The sequence below is a fragment of the Gambusia affinis genome, linkage group LG13 (genome assembly GCF_019740435.1).
Source record: "Gambusia affinis linkage group LG13, SWU_Gaff_1.0, whole genome shotgun sequence".
In the NCBI taxonomy this organism is placed as follows: Eukaryota; Metazoa; Chordata; class Actinopteri; order Cyprinodontiformes; family Poeciliidae; genus Gambusia; species Gambusia affinis.
Window position 1 is genome coordinate 25,679,263 of NC_057880.1, and position 21,423 is coordinate 25,700,685.

The window sequence follows — 21,423 nt, forward strand, 5'->3', positions numbered from 1 at the left end:
GAATTAAGTCCATTGTACAAGAGAAAAATGGAGTAAATTTCCACCAATAAACTCAAACAAGGAATTTTCTGAGCTCCAAAGGTAAAAAATGTCAGATTTTGAAATTTCTCTGCTGCCCAGATATTGCATGCTATGAGACGGTCACAGAGGCAGTCTTCAGTCAGAGGCCCCTTCAGACGCAGTGCAAGACTGACTGCTACTGGAAATCCGTCCTTCCAACAGCATTACCATCCACAACTCTGAAAGATATTGGATTTGAGTTACATTTTTTCCCTTTAGGGTAAAGTATTTTAAAATTAAATTGTCTTATTCTTTTAGTTTAAGTAAAGGAGTGAATAGAACTAGATCTTTGAGTTTTAAGTGTTTTTCCAGTTAAAACACTGAACCATAGTTAAAGTACATTATTTGGAAATATTATCTGAAACGTTTTTCAGAAGTTCTGAAAAAATAAAATGTTTCAAACAAAAATATATATTTTAGTGTATATAAAATATATTTTAACAAATACAAGTGTATTTTAAGATTATTCTTAAAAGAATTTTAATATTTAAATGTTTAGTATATTTTAAAAATATATATTTTAAAACATTAGCATTTTTAAAAATGTTGGATATATTCTTATGTCCAACTGATGATTCAAAAATTCAACTTTTTTAAAATATACGATTTTCATAGAATTTTAAGTAGATAAGTGATACTTTATCTTATGTCTGTTGTGCTAAAATTGACATTTCTGTAAAGTTTTTAAAACCTAAGTTTGTTTTTCTCCCATTAGACAATGAGGAAGAGGCGGTGAGTAAACATTTTTATTACGTAAAGTCGTTCTGTTTACATGCATCCAGCGGCTCCAGCAGGACAGAAGCCCACACTGGATATCAAGAAACCTTCTGAATTTTCTGAAGCATGCAAATCAAGATGTGAAACCTGCCGGCAAATGAAACCAGGAGAACAACTGCTGCTACTACAGGAGATGCTAATCTGAGTCAGATTATCGATGCAGTCTATGATTAAGAGGCAGTTGGTGATACATAGTTTGCATTGAACGTCAGACCATTTTTAGATTATTGTTGAAGTGGCCACACAAGCTCACTGGTTACTGATATTAGATGTGAGGAGAAACCAGTCAAAAAAAAAACAAAAACACAAAAAGATAAAATAAATCCCCAGGAAACTAAAGTCTACAAATATTTCATCCAGTATTAGAAGCTAGAAGCTGTGACCCACTGGCTGGGTATTTTTCTCTTATTATTATAGTAATTCTTGTCATGTTTGTGTGGAGCGGTTCGTCCCAGGAGGCGGAGCCGCCGCTCAGCGCCGGACGGTGGTCCAACCGTCGTCGTCCGTCTCGTTCTTGGTGCGGCGAGGGTTGTCCTTGTCGGTACGCCAAGCCTTTTCCCCGTCAGCGTCGCGCTCTTGCTCCGTCTCTCTCTCCCGCTCTCTGGGGCGTTCCCTCTCACGCTCCTCCCGTTTGTTGTCGCCGCCGCGGCGCCAGGAGCTTCCTGAGGTCACCGCAGAAACAAGAGCTTAAGTTAAAAATACGTTTTTTTTAATTAAAGGAACACATGATACATAAAAAAACATTTTTAAAACAGGAAGTTTGTGTGTTAAGAAGCCCCTAATAGCAGTATTTATATTTGTAAACAGCGACCTCTACTGGCTGAATGTCATACTTCGTCTCTATAAATCAGACCAAGCAGAAGTTGCATTTTCTTCAGTAATTCAAGACAAAAACTTTATAGATTAGTTACATATAAAAATATGCAGTTGAAGGGTTTATTTATTTCAGCATCTAGGAGATGCACCGATCTGATATTATTTGTATTGTTTTTGATATCATAAAAATACTTCTAGATTGGCATCGGTGACAATGTTCCTGATCCATAAGGGCAGATCTACTCATTCCAATTCTATACTTTTGCTCTGAGTGGCATCATGTTTTATTTATTTACTTTACACTGTACTAACCCTCAGGAAGTGAAAACAGTGGATCGATGCATCCCTACTTAAAAGTTACAAACTTAACTTGTCAAAAAAACTAAAATTAGTTTCTGAAACAGAAAAGTGTGAAGTTTTTAATACTTCTGGGTTACAGATGTTTTTCTTAAGGCAAACTGTGACGAAGCTGATGGGTCTGAGTCTTCCTCACCTTCATCAGTATCTCTAGGCGGAGGTCTGTCGCGATCGTCCCGTTTGTCTCTGTCTCGCCGGTCGTCCCGGTCGCCACGGCGGTCGTCCCGGTCGCTACGGCGGTCGTCCTTGTCGGTCTCTTCTCTGCGGGAATCCCTCCAGCTTCCTTCCTCGTTGCCTCCTCTCCTCCAGGGATTCTCCTCTCTGAAAACGGTTTCAGATTGGGTTAATAAAATACCAGGCAACAGGAAATCTGTGACCGTTAGAGCCTTTTTTCAACCCCACCTCTGTGGACGACGGTCTCTGAAGCGGTCGCTGGTTCGCTCGTCTCCATCATCGTCTTCTCCGTCGTCGTTGGCGCCGCCGCGGGGCGGCCCCCAGCTCTCCTCTCGGGCTTTTTCCCGCTCACGCCAGCCACCTTAAACACAAATATTCACTCATCAGTAACGTTTCAACTCAGATCTCACTTTCTGACCTCTAGTGGACAGTTTGTTTTCTTTTTATGAGCCAAACTTTTCATTTAAGTTTCTGCAGGTGTTGCCAACTAAAGTTTAAAGCTTTTTAAGACTTTTATGACCATTATTAATGAAATTTAAGACCTGTATCATCAGAGAAAATAACTTTGTTAGCACAGAATGCTCGTATCACTAAACGGTTTACAAAGAGGAGTGAGCCTATGGCGAAGACGAACGCCGTCCAGCCAACTGGCGATAAATTCACACTTTCCTACAATAGGGGCAAAAAAGTGAGCTAGCTAGCAAGATTATATTAGTAGCCAGTTAGCGGTAGCCTCAACCACCTGCAAGATTTGAGACCTGTGATTACTGTGTTTAAGGCCAACTTAAAATTTTAAATAAATCTCAGACATTCATATTAGATACATAAATTTAGGCTTTTTAACCCTCCTGCGGTCGTATAAGACAGAGTCAATTAGACCTTGCAACTTCCCGACGTTTTACCCGATGCACTGTCTCGTATGCTCTTTTATGAGTTTTTATTTCTTTGTGGTTTTGTTAACCAAAGGTCTAATGGGACACCCTCCCCCAGAACTCCACTATCCGATGGGTGGTGCTGTGGAAACCCACATCTGCAGAACTCCAGGAAGGTTTAGGATTCGGACAGCCTGAACACGGCTAAATTAAAGTCATCCTGAAAGGTTTCAGTTCTCTGAAGGATGATTCTGGTAGAACTGTACCGGGTCTGCCGAGGGGTTTCCATGGCTTGGCGTCCTCACCGCGGCGTGGGCCATCATCCATGTCTCTTCTGGGGCCCCAGTCGTCGTCAGCTCCACGTCTGGAACCCCTGGAGTCATCAAGCCCCCTGCGAGGACCCCTGTCATCATCAAAGCCGCGTCTGGGTCCGCGGTCGTCGTCGAAACCGCGTCTGGGTCCGCGGTCGTCATCAAAACCGCGTCGGGGACCGCGGTCGTCATCGAATCCTCGTCTGGGTCCGCGGTCGTCGTCCCCGCCTCTCCTGGGACCTCTGTCGTCGTCGAAGCCTCGGCGCGGCCCACGGTCGTCATCAATCTCCCTGCGAGGCGGACGCTCGTCTTCTCCTCCGCGACGCGGACCTCGCTCATCGTCAAAGCCTCGGCGAGGCCCGCGGTCGTCCCCGTCACGGCGAGGACCGTCCCCACGCCTGAAGGGGCCGTCCCGCTCCTCTCGGTTCTCTTCTCGGCCCTCCTGTCTCCAGTCCCTGCAGAGGAAACGCTTCCAGTTTAAAACAGACACTGAAAACGGAGGCTGCAATGTGTCCAGATGTGAAGCTACACACCTGTCAGGAACCGGGCGGCGCCATTCCGAGTCGCCGTCCGTTTTCCTTCTCCACCCTCCCTCGTCCTTCTCCTCCTGTGACACGACAAGATGTTAGTCCAGTTATTCTACCAGTCTTTACTGAAAAGCAGTAATAACTGTTTCTTGACTTTTACCATTATGAACTGGTTCCTACTGGTTTTTACTGAGTTTTATAATAAATCTGTCAAGTTATAATAAAAACAAATCAGTCAAATCCCAATATGTGATTCTCTGGTTGAATCAAAAATCTGCCTTTGGTGAAAAAAAATCTGCCTTTTTATAACAAACTGTTGAATAGTTGAATTTCATAAGTGAGAAAATTCGTAGGTGAGGAGGAAGATAGTCTGGTAAGAAAAAAAGCTTCAGAAATAAAGAAAAGAAGAATGGATAAAGACAGAAGGAAGAACGGATGTAAGAAGAGACTAAGACTGGAGGGAGGAAAAAAGAATAGAGTCAAACTTGTATCTTCAGGCAAAACATTCCTCAGATGCAGCTTCCTGTTCCGGTTCTGTTGGACCTCTCAGTACTCTGAAACCTCCGGTTCTGTCATTCCTACCTTGGGTTTCTTCTCCTGTGGGCTGATGGTCTTCTGCCGGATGCGCTCCTCTATCTCCTGCTGTCGCGCGCGCTGTTTGCGCTCCTGCTCCTCCAGTTTGCGCAGACGCTCCTGGTACTCCCGCTCCTCCTCCTCACGGCGCTCCTGCTCCAGGCGCTCTCGCTCCTCACGCTCTGTTTGAAAACAAAAATGGACGCCAACAGGTAAACAGAAGGGTCTTCATTTTAAGTTTCATTTGTCTGCGGTAAACTAATCTGATCATTTGACCCGAACCTTTCTTGAGCTGCTCCTCGTGGATCCGCTGAGCCTCTTCCTCTTTCTGGCGGTAGAACGTATTACGCCGGTCCTCTTTGCGCTGCTTCTTCCTTTCTTCCATGCGCTTTTTCCTCTCCTCCACCAAACGCTCCTCAAACGCTTTTAGTTTTTCCTTTAAAGACCAAATAGACACTGAGTTTCTGCTGTAAACTCATCAGGTTCTGCTTGGCCCTTCAGCTGCTGCAGACCTCATAGATGAAGCTGCGGGCCGCCGTGATCTTGGCCAGGAAGCCTTCCTTATCCTCAATCATCCTGGACATCCGCTTCTTATGCTCCAGAGCTTTTTCCCGCTCGATCTTCAGGTTGTTGATCTAAAACAGGAAACTTGCTGTTAGGATTAGTGCCACTGAAAAATACATTTTTGGCTTTAATCTGAGAATTCAGACTTTAACTTTATGAGAGCAAAAGTCTAAATATTTAGAGAAAAACAGTCCATAGGACACTCTGCTTCAGGCTCCTCACACACCCTCTCCTCCTCTTGGAGCTCCCACAGCTCCATGTCTTTGACTCGCTGTTCCTCATACGCCTTCTTGATCAGAGGAATCTCCTCGAGGCGTTTTGCCCTCTCAAAGTAATCAATCTGTAGAAAAACAAACCCCAGAATTTAACTTCCATCTAGTTTTTCTATATCTTAACAGATTTCTGCTGCAGATTAGAGACCAACCTTCTTCTCCTGATTCTTCAGACGCTCCTGAAGTTCCTTCTTCTCCTTCTCCAGCTGCTCCACCTGTTTGGCCATGATGAAGTCAGGATCCAGCTCCTCCAGGTCCTGTTTCGGAGTAAAAATATTTTTTTTGAGTCTGTATGAATTAGATGACGATTATCTAAATAACTGATTCATTATGACGAATCAAATTAATCGTTTCAGCCCTTTAAATTAGTGTTTATGTCATTAAACTTCACCTCAATGTCAATATCCTTGAAAGCTTTGGCTCCCAGCTCCGTTTTCTTGATCTGCTCCAGTCGCTCGCGGACCGTCTTCTTCTTGATTTGCTCGTGTTCCTGCATGATGCGCTCCTTCTCCCGCTCCTTGGCCTCCTGCCGCAGACGCTCCTCCTCGGCTTTGCGGACCTTCTGCATCTCGGCTTCTCGTTGCTCCAGCTCCTCCTTCTCCCGCTGGATGTTCAGGCTCTCCAGCCGCTCCTTGCGCTCCTCGATGGTCTGCCTGCGGGCCAGGATGCGCTGGTGGTCCTTGCGAGCGTTTTTCAGATACGCAGCAATGGCCTGCTGGTTATGTTCATCGCGCTCTTGCTGGAAAGGCATAAAAAAACAGTTTTGTTCAGACAAAAACCCACCTAAGAACCGATCGCTCGATAAAAAATATGGTTTTGAACAAATTCTGGTTTAATTTCCATCAGAACAAAGAAAGCAGGGCATTCTGGGTAAATGTAATCAAAACAAAGAAAAATTGACGTGTGAAAAATGTCACATTATCAGTAAAATAATCTGCCAATTAACTTTTTCAACAATATAAAAAAAAAACTTTTATCTTACTAAAACGTTACTTTTAAGTTAGCTTGTCTTATTCCAAGTGTACTAAGACATTTGCAGACCAAAATTACTTGGTAAGATTTTGTGTTTTTGCAGTGAACTCCAACTCTTCCTTCATTTGACTCATTATGTTAATATGAGTTTCAAATTTCCATCATTTTCTTCCCCATAACAAATGTTCTCTACATCCTAACCTGTTTGTTAGAAAATCATTTGTATCTCTGAGTTTTTGACATTTTTAGTAAAAAAAAATAAAAAAATCCAAATTGTTGCAGAAATGTTGCGTTGAACATAAAAACAGCCGATGACGGATTATGAACATGGACTGGTCATGAGAGCAAAGGCCACAGTAAGCGGCGAGGAAACTCACCAGGTTAGAGGCAGGTTTGATGACCTGGATGGCTTTAGCCAGGGAAGCAGACATGGCGGTCAGCTGGTTCCTGATCTGCTCCGACGGCATGTTCTGCAGGAACGGACCGACCGGAGAATCCTCTTTGGTCGAGTAGTTCAGGTCGGAGCCGAAGCTCAGCGTTCGAGACGTGTGGTCGATCCGGACCTACAGGAAGCATCAGGAAGTCGAGACGCGTTGTGTAAAAAAACCTTCAGAGCAGCTGGACTCTGTCGTCCAATCAGATGCTTGCCTGGAGATCGCAGTGGCGAGCAGCGTCCACGATTGAGCGCTCCAGCTGGAAGGCGTCCACGAAGGGGACCAGGGAGGCCAGACGGCTGAACTCGATGCTCTGGTAGATCTGAGCCACCTTAAAACAACAGAAAAAAAAAGACAAATTAAACCTTTATCAGGTTTTAGTAAAGTTACGGTTAGCAGGAAGAGGATTTACCTGCTGCAGGAGTCTGAGGATGGTGTTGCTCTGCAGGTGAGGGACATACTGCTGCAGGTCTGCCTCCTTGTCAGCCTGATCTCTCACCCAATTCAACACCTGAGACCAAAGTCACAAAACAGGACAAAAAATGATCCAGATGAGATATTTTAAACACACATAAATTAACTTCAACAGTATTAATTGTCACATGGAGAGAAGTTGTCTACCTTCGTCACTCTCCCACTCAGCTTGAGCGGATGAAAGTCGACCTCCAGCCAGTTGTAGAGCTCCTTCACTTCAGGGACGATGTACTGCAGCAGGTTAAATCTCACCTACAGCAGAAACATTCAGTGAGAATAAACTCAAACATTTAACTGTAGCCAAGAAAAAAATGTTCAAAAGGTTAAAAATCTGAATCCAGCTTCAGAAAGCCAAATTTAAGACTTTAAGATGTTTTTGAATTAGCATCTAACCTTGTATGGGTTGGCAGAAGAAGTGACTCAAACATCATCCAGCCAACTAACCAATAGACCAATGATAGATTGGTTTTCAGGGAGTTAACTAGCTAGCTGATTAGCTGTAGCCTCAAACACCTGGAGTCACAGAACTAAGTGAAGACGTAGATGTAGGCACAACAAAGTAACTATGTTACATTCAGTTATTATAAAAATGTCATAAATATATATCAAATATGTAGGCCTGTCGCGATAAACGAGAAATCAATTAATCGTACGATAAGTTAAAACTATCGACGTCATTTTAATTATCGGCTTTATCGTCTCTTCCAGCCTTTTTCTCTTTCTGTTGATGACGCTAAATGAAAAAAGGCTCAACTCCGGTGCTCTCCACTGACCGTCACTTCCTCATTTCCTTAGTGTAATGCCCAGCGCACACTACACGATCTTAGTGCTGTCGGTAGATTGTCGGCCCATTTTCAAAACCTGAGAAACCACACATTAGCAGACAGAAATCCTTGGTATAACGGTTTGATCGGGTTCGATCGTGCCGTGTGGTGTCCAACAGTGGGCACAAAATAATGGCTACAAGTCCAGTTAACTCATTTTAAAACCAGGCATTAATCAATGCTTTACTACAATCTCCCTGCAGTGCATGTGGCTCTAGTGCTCTAACGTCCTGACTGAATGAAAATCATTATAACCTATTTATGTCACGTTAACGAAGAACAGCTGAAAAGTTACCGGGTTCATCAACTGCGGTAACAATTTCGCTCCAACTCCTCCCCTCGTCATTTCTATATTCTTTGTACGAAATGTTTTATAAACATTAATGTTGTTTCCACACATCATCTCCAATGTCCGCTGGACTTCGAGTTGCGCCGTGTCAGCTGTGTGGGATTCCCCTCTGTAATTTCCCCTCAGAAAGTACAGAGGAGAATCCGGCTTTCTGATTGGCTACCTGTCATATTCAACAGACTGCGTTAACTATCCCAGTGGGGAAAACCCCTGATTTAGATCGGAGGCCACAACGGTCTACCATAACACACCACACACTACAGGATGATCACAAGAGACAATCTTAGTACGATCAAAGTTCTAAGATTGTGTAAGGGGAAAATGTAGGTGTGAACTAAGGTGTAGTGTGAACTATTGCATCAGGTAGTCGATGTGCCCATCTTCTCTATTTAAATCTAATGATTACTGAAGGGCAATATGGTAAACAGACTTTATAATCTGCACTCTTTTGGTTGAATGCAGTATTTATTTACACTTTGGCTTTATGTTATTTCGTTTTTATTCAAGTACATTTTTGTTAATGGAGACTGAGAATCAATTTTATTTTTATTTTTGGTTGTTTTGTTTATCAGTTCCAGTGTTGGGTGTTATTTTGAAAATAAAGTGCATCCATCTTTGGCAGGAAATCTCATGCATTATTACATCATTTCCATTAAATCAGTGTAAAAAGGTCTTCAAACAATACTATCATCTATCGCAATAGTTTTTTGAGACAATTAAACGTTCAGCAAAATTTGCTATCGTGACAGGCCTATAAATATGACACAAAAGAAATTTTGACTTTGTAATGTAACGTCTTGACATTGTAACGTCAGACACTGCAGGTCTGTTTTTATAACATGAATCCATCCTACAAAACAAACTATCATCTTGAAATTCTGTTTCTGTGACTCTAGATTCTGGAGGACCACAGAAACAGTTATGGCGAGCCTGATTTGGCCCGCAAACCTCCAGTTTTACACATATGCGCTAAGCTACAGCATACCATGTCGTTGATGAGGCTCTGGCGGGTCGGTGGGGACTGGAGGCCCAGCAGGGTGGCCAGCCGGCGGTGCTTCTCCACGATGATGCCATCCATGTCCAGCAGCCGAGCGATGTCGGTGCGTTCAGGGGTAATGGGAATAGACAGAGTGGCCAGGAGGACTCTGGTGGACATCCTGGAGATCAAAATAAACCGTTTCACCGCATGTTCTCACTTCAACACACCGCTCTGTGAAACAACAGCGATACCTCTGCATCTCGTCCTGGGTCAGATTCTTGCGCATCTCCCTCGACAGATGGTAGAGGCGGTGGAGAGTGCAGGCGTGGAAGAGAGCGTTCCCAGACTTCCAGAAGACTGTGGAAACCTTGTTGTAGTAGTTGGCCATGAGCTGTGGCTTGGGAGGCTTCTTGGAGAGGGCGAAGAGGCCGTGGATGTCCTCGACGGCCTTAAACGCTTCCTAAAGGACAAAAACGAGGAGAAAAGGCATCAGTGGATTGTTTTGGTTGTGAATCTGGATTTAATCATGTTTTCCAGCTCAAACATCAGAGATTACATTCTGATGTTTTCCAATGAAAGCTTATTTTTATTGTTGAAATTCACAATAGGGCTGAAACTAGGCATGACAAATTAAAAAAAGGCAACATTTTTATTTGCATCCAACAAATAACTTGATTAAAACTTTTAACAAAGTCCCAGCACGAATATTAAATAAAATAGATCAGATCCAGCTCAGAACGAACAGCGGATTGTTGTTGGAGAGGTTCTGACCGACCTGCCAGAGCTCCATGCTGATGGCGCTGTCCAGCTGCACCAGCCGTGTCTCCAGGTGCATGGACTGGCTCTCGGGGTTGTTCAGGTTGATGGCAGTACTCTGGTTGTGGTGCCGCTGGATCTGACCCAGATGCATGCGCAGGTTGTCGCACAGCTTGCGAAATTCTGCTTTTCTGGTGTACTGCAGGCAGAACTTGAAAGCTGCAGCAGAAAAAGAAACAAGAATCGGTTTTTCTTCTGTCAAAATCTTCAAATCAAATAACTAGAAGTAGCAGAAACTTTTAAGCACTTTTGTAGCCATTCAGCCCTACAGACAAAGTAAAGTCATTAGTATAGAGCTAGATACCTTGCTGGGCGATGTCATGATACAGACGCTCCACCTTGGAGTTGTTTCTCAGCAGGTCCAAGCACTGGCGGTACGACTCCCACAGGAACTTCACCCACGGCGTGAGCAGCAGGCGGTCGGTACGATCCTGGGTGTCCTCCCCGCTCACAGCGCTCAGCAGCACGCTGCAACGTCACAAAGGACGTTAGATATCAGAAAGGTTCTTTAATTGCAGTGTTTCCTTTAGGGGACCGAAGATTAATCAGCCCCGATTTCTCTAATTTTGGATGATCGGTTCATAGTTACATGAACTGCATGGTAGAAACTGATATTTTCTACCAATACATTGATGTTGTCTTTACTAAGAGAAGGCTATGTTCTACCGTTGCCAACTTTGCTAATTTTTTGCAATATTTAGTACAGAAACTAATTGGCATAATATAAAATCAGTCAGGCTTTTTAAATATCGGAGATCAGCTTCAGGTCTGCTAGCTACTGCCACTAAGACTTTTAACCCTCCAGAGGTCTTTAGAGACCGGATCATTTGGACCCCACTGCTTTTTGTCAACTTTTGGGTTGGTTCTTTTGAAAATTTGTGCTGAGCTCACACAAACTGTGTGACTTGGTGAACAGACTGTTGCACTCAGTTCAACGAGTCAAATAGACAATCAACCACATAGGGACAGAAATCACCACAACGTGATCTGATGTTACCAGAAAGGCTGACAAAATGAACAGCATCAACTGAGAACACCAACAAATACTACAAGTCATCTTTAGGGAAATACTAGACTAGATCGTTTATCTTCTGGTTAAACCATAAATTCACCTTTCTGGAGTCTGGATGTTGTCCAGGTCCTCGATGTCCAGAACCATCTGCTGCGACTCCTCTTTAGCCGTCTCCGTCTTTTCCTCTGCCAGCTTCAGGTAAGCCCTGACCACATCCTCCAAAGATTTGATGTTCACCTGAGAGGAAAGACAAAGGCTTTAATTTACCACGACCTGATCAGACATCCCAGATGTAACCGCTGTTATTGTTTCCTCCCAACCTGCTGGCAGATGTTCTTGTACTGGTAGAGACCCTCTTTGGCCAGGTGGCTCTTGCGCAGATCCACACACAGCTCCAGGTACTTGAGCATAATGGGCTCGTGGATCTTCTGCCATGTTCGATGTTTTTTACTCTTGATAACATCATACAAAACATCCAAGGCTGGCTGCTTCTTGCCGACCTCAAGAAATTCTGTTTAAAAACAAGTCAGAGAAATTCCTTAATAAACAAATACATTTTTATTTAACCAGAACAGTGGATATAGTTCTTATTTATACTATTGTATAGGTAATTATGGCAGAAAGCACCTATTTTAAAAAGGCTTCTGTAGAACACCAGTTATATTATGTTTCTAACCAACTGTTATAAAAATGTTGAGTAAACTTTTAAAATGCGAATTAGCTGTGTTTGGAGTAAATCAACCATGGCATGCAAACCGTAACTTTGTAAGATAGTAATAAACAGAAAGTAGAAGTTTCAAACTAGCAAGTTTTGTGCTTCTGGTAAGGAACAGACCCACCACTGGATGGGAGCCTTCGCTATGTCAGAACTTATTCTGCAAATGTGTTTCCATCTCTTCAGTTTTTTAAATAAAGAAAAAACAACCAAAAACCAACTCAAGCGATGCAAAATTGAGGAGGATGTTTTGAATTTTGCCGTTTCTGCCAACCTTTGTGAGATTCACTATTAAGTGTGATGTTTTTCACCAAATTGCACAATGTAACCAAATTAAGTTACATTTTCCAAGTTATTTCAAGGTTAAATAGCTTCATTGAAGCAAAAACAGAAGAAAATGGTTTCTATTTAAAAATTTAACAAGCCAGGATTTATTACTATGATCATTTGTAAAATGAAATTGAACAATAAAAGACATTTGCTATTAATTTTAGTAAATATTTATATAATTGTGGAACTCGGTTTGGTCCAAGTTTTTAATTTAGATTACATTTTCCCACAAGGTTTTACATCCTCGATCTAAAGGCAACCGAAACATCTAATTTGCCTAGCAACAATCCTATCCAATATCGTTAGGAGAGTTCAATCTGAAAAAATACATAACTGATAAAATTAACGTTATCCACAAAAATGTGGAAAAATGCCGAAAACCGTTAAACACAGTTGTTTCTACAGACTGTAGCAACTAGGCCCAAAGTACAACCATATAAACGCTAACAACATCGGTTTATTTTATATAAAAATTGACACGTGCAACAAAGTGTTGTCAATAACATCTTTTTGTTTGTCAAATTATGTTAACACTGACATAGTACAACGTTATCATTTAATAACCACTGTAACACAAACAAATATGGCCTAGATGTCCCTACAACTAGCTTAGCGCGCTATTCCGACTAGCATTAGCAGTTAGCATCTCTGAGGTGACGCGGCTGGAGTCAGCATTAAATCCAGGAGCAGCTCAAACTCACCGTTCGCTCGCTTGAGAGCGTTTTCTGGCCGCTGGAAATACGCCGGCATCTTGGTGATGTGCTAGTGCAACTCAAAAGTGACTGACTTGGTTAAAACTGCAGTAATTTCACCAGTCCATCCAGGCCACGCACGCACTCAGGGCGACGGCGCTGGCTGAAAGGATGAACCGCGTGAGCGACCGGAGAAAGGTTGCCAGGTGCGAAGCACATTCCCCTTTAGGAAAAGTCACAGAGTGAAAAACGTGCAATGAGCTTTTTGTTTTACCAATTGGGTTGGTCGAAATAATTTTGTATCACTTATTGCTAAATATTTAATATGAGTATAAACACATTACTGGATTATTGGTCTTTGAAAAGAGTAACATTCCTTTTAAATTGCAGGGGTGCCACCGAAAAGCTTTGTAAGGGGTTACCAGAATGGGTGACACTAATGTCCCGGAAATGGCACACCTACACCATGAGTCATTTATTAATAATGTAGTCTATTTTGTCCAATAATGTTAGTGTGTGTTTTAGCTGTGTTGAAGATTGCGTCTTTTTAAGACCACTCTTCCTAAACGGGGATTTTTAACTAACCTGGCAGCGGTGGGGGAACAAAGCTCCCGGATGTGCTGCCTATTAATGCGTTCAAGGTCTACTGAACAAGAGTCAGTCAGTCAGTCAGTCAGTCAGTTAGTTAGTTAGTTATGAACTGTTCTTCGGGTGTCACTACTATTGATTAAATGCAAAAAATAGGCATTTTAAACACAAAATAGGTAGGGTTGCAACGTCTTATTTTAAAAGGGTGGAACTAAACACCTTTGCGCTTCTTTCTCTCCCTTATGAATTATTCTGTTAATTTTTGCCTTAATGTGATTCATTCTTGCATACAATACTAAGAAAAATGATTCCCACTTATAGTGTTTTAAATATAACCTATATTTTCCGTTTTCAGCATTAGAAATAATTACAAAGATATAATATAATATAATATAATATAATATAATATAATATAATATAATATAATATAATATAATATAATATAATATAATATAATATAATATAATATAATATAATATAATATAATATAATTAATATAATAAAGTTTGCAGAACAGCAGACATCGCTTTCTGTTGGAAGAAGCTCTATTATTCAACGGCGTTGAATGCAGCAACAGAGCTTCCTATAGATAGCTGTGATTGGCTGAGAGCACCGAGGCTCCGCCCTATCATTCGTCCAGTCCCGGAAGAGGGAAGAGGTTTTGCAAAGAGATGGAGAAAGTCTGTTGACAGCTGAACTGTTTCAAACCCAGTAACCAGACTTACCATTTCCGCTTTTTCTGAATCTATCCAGATTCGTTTTTAGACATTTAACCATTTGAGGCACTCTGGACTTTCTTCCGGGTTAGATTTTATTCCAAAAACGAGGAGATTTCTTGTGTTTTGGCTGCAGTTTAACTTGTGTCTGGTACTGGAATGGAACATGGCAACGACTGAGACACAGCTGATGTTGAGCGTCGGATTAATTGGTAAGTTTGTATTGATCGAGTCATTTCCTTCTGTTGTTGAAGTGTATATTAATTTAAACAGTTTAAGCTGGCGCTTCAGGACTTTAGGGAGATCACATGACACCAGTGTGACCTCGATATGCTTCATCAGCAGGAGCAGAGCGCTACGGGTCCTTCAGGTTGGAGTTTAAAGCATCAATAATCTGGCGGTGAAACATTCAATAACTCAGACCTCATCCTGATCCATTCTTTATTTTACTCTTTATCTACTCACTAAAAAGCTACAGTGAATCTTCTCAAATTTCTCACTTAACTTCAAGTTGTTTTATTAAGATTTATTTGATAGACAGAAAGCAGCGCATGATTGTGTATTTTTTATTTGTCTATTTATTTTAAAATATCGTATTTATTTAAAAATGATTGTGGAGAGGAAGAAAATTATGATTCTTTATTAATTTAATTTTTATACAAATACAATTTTGAAAAGTGTGACGTGCAACCCCCTTTCCTCCAATTCTACTGAACGAAAACACACAAGCCAACCACTTTCAGAAGACACATTGACCAAGGAGCACACCGGACAGGCTGCGGTTAGATTTGCTAACTTGAACACCATAAAACATGGCAGTGGCAGCATCATTCTGAGAGGATACATTCAGCAGGGTCTGGCTTGTTGGGGAAAATGGAGGGAGAAAAGAGTAATGGGATAAAACTTGTTAGAGTTTTCATGCAAATACTGGTGAGCTGTGTACTGTACCCTGGTTCAGGATTATGGCCAAATTATGCTCTTGATTGTGTTTTCCCCCTAACATAAGAAAAATCAGATCAGACCCTCCTCTACCCCCCATTCACTCTTCTGTTATGGATATTTTAAACAACTGTTAAACAAAAAAAAATCCTGGATGGGCTTATGTTACTCCTTCTTATACTTCCACTGTGTTGGAAGTTGAATTGTACAATGTAATTGTAACTTGCCTTTCCAAATAAAAAGTTAAGTTAAAATAAATAAATAAACAAATAAATAAATAAAAAACTTGTTAGAGTTTTAGTTCATTCTGACAGAGTTTGTTAGAGTAAAACTTGAAAACTGCAGGGGAATGGTTTAGGTCAAACGGCCTAGTCAAAGTTCAGACCTAAATCTGAATGGGAAAAGGGGACAAAACTTTAAACTTGGTGATCTTAGATGCTCCCCTTTAAAACTGACTGAGCTTGAGCTATTTTGGTTAGAAGAACCAACAGAAATGTCTTGATCAAATGTATGTCAGTTAAGGTCCGAGGGCCAAATCTGGCCCGCATTTGATTTTTACACGGCCCTCTAAACTATAGAAATGCCACATGAATAAGTTATTTTGTTAAATATTATTTTATAAATCAAATCAAAGCACTTTTTATCAATATGCTGTCAAATTACATTAATGTGAGACTTAAGTAAGTACTCATCGAATGCAGGGAATATTATTTAGTCATATTTCAACAGTTTTATTGTTAATTTTATTAACACATTCCCCCACAAACGACTCGTAGAGGACATTTGTCATATTGATATGGCCCAAAATGATACTAAGTTTAAGGGTTAGGGTTAACACTGGAGTTGTTCCTGAATCTTGTCTTTCATGTTTCCACCGTTAGAGAAAGACGTGAATGGAGACACGTTGTGGGTGTGGTGTTATCCCTCCGTCAGCGCTGAGCTGAGGCAGCTGCTGCTCACAAAGTGCTGCCTGACGCAGGATGGACGGGATTTCCACACCTTCGTGTTCGGCCAGTTCAGCCGGACCTGGTACTACATCACAACGCTGGAGGTCCAGGAGCCGACGGCGCTGAATAAGGTGCTGACCCGGCTGCCTGTCTATGGATCAGAACGCCTCTAAAGTAAGGCTGAATGATCCGGCATAAAAGTAAAATCAGATTGTTTCCAATTTAATTGCTTTTTTTTTTTTCTAAAATAGAAACTAGAATTGACAGAAAATATTTCCTAAAAGTGTCTTATAGGCTACAACATTTAGCCTGATACTCTCATATCTGATCACATTAGGCTGATGTGATCAGATGTGATCAGATATGAGAGTATCAATCTGTCATTCTTATTTCGAAATAGAGGATTTTAAACAATTGTTTCAAAGACCTACTGATAGTTTGATGCTGATGTGTTAAAAGATTAAGTGTAATTTATAAAACTTGTGCCACAGTAGAACTTCATGTGGATCAAAATTCCTCCTGGTAATTTTGATATTTTTTGTGTTTGAGTTCTCATAAAATTACCACTTTATTCTTATTAACTTTTTAAAAAAAATTGTAGCTTGGCTCTAATATTCCCACACAGAGTTGAGTTGAATTCAAAGTCCAAATAAATACAAGATGTCTGTAAAACATGGTTGTCAAGCAAGATGGCCGCCTTGTTTTGTGCTGACATCACTCTATGGAAACCCATTGGTGGAAAAAAAATCCAGATTTTCCACAAATTTAATCTTCACAAACCAAAATATTCAGTTAATTGATCAAATCAATTTATCACCCAGCCTAATATAAATTATACATCTGTGCTGATGTTTTGTCTTCTGCTTGTAGGTCACCCATTTTTCAATCGCTGTCACAGCAAAAGACTTCAACCCTGAGAAATACGCTGCTCTCAGTCGAATACTCTGCAGGTAACGATGTTTCTAAAGCTCATTTCCACCGTTCCAACGCTCCCGGTTCGTTCTTATCAGTGCGGATGGTTTGTTTTTCAGGATGTACGTCAAACATGGCAGTCCGGTGAAGATGATGGAGGCTTACATCACCGTCCTGACCAAAGGAGTCTGTCAGAATGATGAAAATGGCTCGTTTCTCATCAAGGATTATGACGTCCGGAAGGCGTACCTGGCAGGTTCAATCAAAGGTAAAACCGTCCATGAGTCGCCTCTAAAGGTTTTCCTTCACATCAATTATTAAACTACCAGATCAGAATCATCATTATTGATTTATTATTGATAAAAGTAGCAAAAATCTTTTACTGGTTTGGAAACATTCAGCTTGGAAAGTAAAATAAATGTTTTTCTTTTTTCATGATTTTATTGGATTTCTTTTTAGCTTTCTTTTCTAAAACTGAAATTAAAAATGACAGAAAATGTTTTTTTTTTAAAATGGGCTTTTATTTCAGTCATAATTTCTGAGTTCTACAACGGAGCATAAGGGCCAAGCTACAATACTGTTGAATTTGATAAAATGTTTCTTGTTTCTCAGTTGGTGACTGTATGATGTTTTTATGATAAAACTCTTTGAACTGAACCTGAACTTGTTGTTTTTCCTTCCTCTTCTGCCTCAGATGTTGTGTCTCAGTTCGGCATGGAGACCATCATCCTGTACACCGCCCTGATGCTGAAGAAGAGGATTGTGGTCCATCATCCTCGGATTGAAGCGCTCCTGGAGTTCACCAGGTGAAACTGGGATGTTTCCTCTCGTTTTGCTGTTGGGAATGATTCTGAGTCTTCGTCCTCTTTCTGAGCAGAGTGCTGCCGGCTCTGGCCTGGCACAGGAAGGACTGGTCCGTCCTGCATCCTTACGTTCACCTGACCGCAGCTGAGCTGGACGACCTGAAGAAATGCCCCGGTGAGGTCGCCTGCAGATCAGACCAATTAAAGGGGAGGTATCATGTAAAATCGACTATTTTCAGCTTTACATCATCTTATTAAGTTATTCCCATATCAAAAACAAACCTGGATTGTTGCCTTGATTCTTTTATGCAGAAATCATTTAATCTCCATGGCGACCATTGAGCTGTGCTAACCACCTGGGTGGACCTAGCTCCGCCTTTCAGGCACAGCTCCTCCCCCACTCAGCTCCTTCAGACTAGCCAGCAGCTATTAGCAAACACCTGAGCTCATTATAGGAGCTTCTTCTCAGTGAAACTCTGGTAAAAAAGGTTGTTAAAGGGTTAATAGAGGAGCCATGTTGGGATGGCGGAGTTTCAGAAAGAGCAGGAGTTTTTAAAGAGACATCGGCCTAATTTTAAAACATTTCTTTGAGTCATGTTTGATATGTAGCATTTTTATAACAACTGAAGGTAACATAGTTGTCTGTGCTATAAAATGGGAGGAAAACGTGTAATTCTGCTCCTTTCTAAGGAAACATTTGTGATCGATGTTTTAATGTTTCTGTTTTCTGCTCAGGTTACATCGCTGGGTTTGTGGATCCAGAAGTCAGCAACAGGTTGGAGCTTTTTGACGTGTTTGTGAGCCTCCCAGACAGTGTGATCACCGTGTCCCAGGGCGCCAAAGGTATGTTCACTGAAAAAAAACAAAATACAGTTGGTTTTTAATTAATAAGAACCTCAACAAAGAGGATATTTTCTTTAGTGATTCTGAAAATAATCTGTTTTGACTTGGATAATGAACTAAAACCCAAATGTTCAATAGAAGAGGAATTTAATGTTTTTAATTTAAAACCATGCAGGCTGTTCAGAAAGTGCTGTATCCTAGTATATTAATGGAAAGTTTAGTGGAAGAAAAATGTGTAGTGGAAGAAACAAAAGATGCACAGCAAGAATCAGAACTTCCAGGTCCGACACAATCAGCCGTATCCAGGACTTTGACTACACCGGTCCTGTTCTTTGAATTAAACCAGAGACAGAACCCTCTTCTAAAGCAGAACCAGAACTGGGCCGCTGTTCAGAGTAAAGTTATTTATAATTAAACAATTTAATTATAAATAAAATAATATTTATAATTTCATTATAAATATTATAATATTTATAAAAAAAAACTAAATAACCAAAACTGAAAAAATTTTCGTTAACTAAAATAAAAACTGTAATTAATGGGGAATAAATACATCTAACTGGAGCTACATTGTTCCGGTTTATAAACGGGTTTAGATTATAAAACTAAAACATACTGAAACTGTAAATATGTTATTAATTTTGGGGTTATGAATCTATTTATTGGCGTTTCAAACTGATTTCCCTCCAGTTGCTGTTGGCGCTCGACAGCAAAGTTTGGAGAAAACTCCAGAGTTTTGAAACGTTTTGATACTCAACAAAAATTGTATCTTTTGTTGAGTATTTATCACCCAGTACTTTGACCTTTTCAATTCTGCACCTAAAAATTAAACAAAGTATGAAAAAAACTACAACTTTTAAAAACTCAACTAAAATGTAATAATATTTAATCAATGATGATTGATAATAATAAAAAACTAGCAAATACCAACTTATCAACTTTGTTGTTATATTTAGCAATTTTATTTAGACAAGAAAAAATGGTATTGGTCAGAATTGGCTTTTTATAGTGCAGTTGGGGCACTTCTATAAATTGGACTAAAAATTTATTATTTTATTGGTTTAGTTTTTCTGATGAATTGATTTAAAGGTTTTCATTGATATAGTGAATCTTATGATACAAATGTTAAGTCCTTTTTTTGCGTCGCGCCTGCATGTCGCCGCAGACGCCATGGCGATGGGGAAGTTGCACAAGGACGTGGCTCAGGTCATCGTCCAGTCTGCAGAGGACGCTGAGCGATCCGACAGTCAGGTCATCAAGGTGAGAACCGGCACAGAGCCGCTTCCCTCTCCTCCTCCCTTCCACTCTGATCACCAAACTTTAATCATCAGGACATTTCCATCAAGACAAAGGAAATCCTCACCAACCTGTTCGCCCTGGCCGACGCCTGCGAAGACTCTAAGCTCACGCTGGAGGTTTTGAAGCAGCATCACTTCCCCCCGGCCACCGAGAACTTCCTGTTTCACCTGGCAGCTGCAGAGCAACTCTTACGGATATAAACTGGAGCTTCTGCCGCGTCATCTCGGACACTTCCTGTTTCCTCAAAGGCCTTTTTTTCCCCTGCACTGAAATCTGAAGGTGAGGAACATGAGGAAGACACCAGGTTGTTGATAATTAATGTTTTATTCAAAGTTTTAAATGCTGAATGCAATTAAAACCTGAAGGGTTTTATTTCTTAATGCGTCTGAGGTACGATTTATAGAAAGAATCTACAGAAATCAGACATGAATGTCATGTTATTATGGGATTTTAATATGCAACTTCATTGAATTTGTTATTGTTTTCTATAAAATCATACATAAAGGCTCAAAGATACTAATATTCCATCAACAAGCTTCTGGTTTCATTCTAAATCGATATTTTGCAACTTTTCTTGTATTAATTGTCCTTTTAAATTATTTTCCTTCACTGCAAAAATCACTAAATCTTACCAAGTTTTTTTTTGTGTGTCTACAGATGAAATTAGACAAAATTAACTTATAAGTAACTTTTCAGAAAGACATAGGAACTTTTTAAAAGTAAATAATTCCTTTATATTGATGATAACGTTCTAATTCCACTGGCAGATTTTTCATGTTATAAATAAAATGTTAGTTTTGGACCGATTCCAGCTCTGTTGAGTTTCTTTGAGTTTTTCATCTTTTGTTCAATCCAAGTTGTCTAAAAAAATCACTTTTATGTTGCCTCAGAGTAATAATGAGCCATTCATCGTCTGTAATCTTTGTAATCAGAAGACCTATTTCACGCTCAGTCCAGCTATAAAAATATTTTGGGTCGCGAATGTTACAGGATCTTTTGAAGGAAAAAAAATGTGGCTTTGTGTTTGAAGAACCACTATTTTATTTTTATGTTTGGGTTTTAAAACAAAGATGCAACATTTTTGCAATTGCATTGGTGGATGTTGATCTTTGTGGAAAATCCTTTATTATTTCCTCTGAAGTTTAGATATTTACACCTAATGTCTGTACATTGTGATGTTTGAAATCAGTTAGAAACTCTCGTTTGGGCTGATGATGCCGATTCTTATTCTGAAAATGTTACATATTTTCCAAACCACTGAGAAAATCCCACAAATGCATGCATGCATCTCAGCCTGTATGTATAATTTTGACCCTTTGTGGATTAAAAACAAAATCCCCAATTCAAACTTAATCACCAAATTGTTTATCATCATCAAAAGAACTGTTTAAATAAATAAACAAAAACTAAAGGTGAATCTTAAATTTGAAGCTCTGTGCTGATTGCTGCAGTCAGATCAATACGTCCTTTTTTATT

At 40.4% G+C, this 21,423-nt stretch overlaps 2 protein-coding genes across 3 annotated transcripts; one reads left to right on the forward strand and one right to left on the reverse strand.

Annotated features, from left to right (window-relative positions):
- Positions 1-792: 792 nt before the first annotated feature.
- Positions 793-13,134, reverse strand: eif3s10 (eukaryotic translation initiation factor 3, subunit 10 (theta)). 2 transcript variants are annotated; one of them, XM_044135785.1, is made up of 22 exons: positions 12,910-13,134; positions 11,484-11,674; positions 11,264-11,400; positions 10,456-10,619; positions 10,111-10,310; positions 9,587-9,795; positions 9,342-9,513; positions 7,331-7,435; positions 7,122-7,220; positions 6,924-7,040; positions 6,653-6,838; positions 5,695-6,042; positions 5,456-5,560; positions 5,258-5,371; positions 4,980-5,102; positions 4,750-4,903; positions 4,477-4,649; positions 3,901-3,974; positions 3,323-3,822; positions 2,413-2,545; positions 2,147-2,331; positions 793-1,499 (listed from the first exon to the last, which is right to left on the reverse strand). In XM_044135785.1, the coding sequence occupies exons 1-22, from the start codon at positions 12,956-12,958 to the stop codon at positions 1,309-1,311; spliced, it is 3,729 nt and encodes a 1,242-aa protein (XP_043991720.1). In that variant the 5' UTR covers positions 12,959-13,134; the 3' UTR covers positions 793-1,308. The 2 variants fall into 2 exon arrangements, with proteins under 2 accessions (XP_043991720.1, XP_043991721.1); XM_044135786.1 differs by having other exon boundaries at positions 3,362-3,822; positions 12,910-13,093.
- Positions 13,135-14,102: 968 nt separating this feature from the next.
- dennd10 (DENN domain containing 10) lies at positions 14,103-20,327 on the forward strand. Its single transcript, XM_044135787.1, has 9 exons — positions 14,103-14,416; positions 16,025-16,221; positions 16,961-17,040; positions 17,122-17,270; positions 17,697-17,808; positions 17,880-17,980; positions 18,541-18,648; positions 19,814-19,908; positions 19,980-20,327. Exons 1-9 carry the CDS (start codon positions 14,371-14,373, stop codon positions 20,145-20,147), a joined length of 1,056 nt encoding a protein of 351 aa, XP_043991722.1. The 5' UTR covers positions 14,103-14,370; the 3' UTR covers positions 20,148-20,327.
- The last annotated feature ends 1,096 nt before the right edge of the window (positions 20,328-21,423 follow it).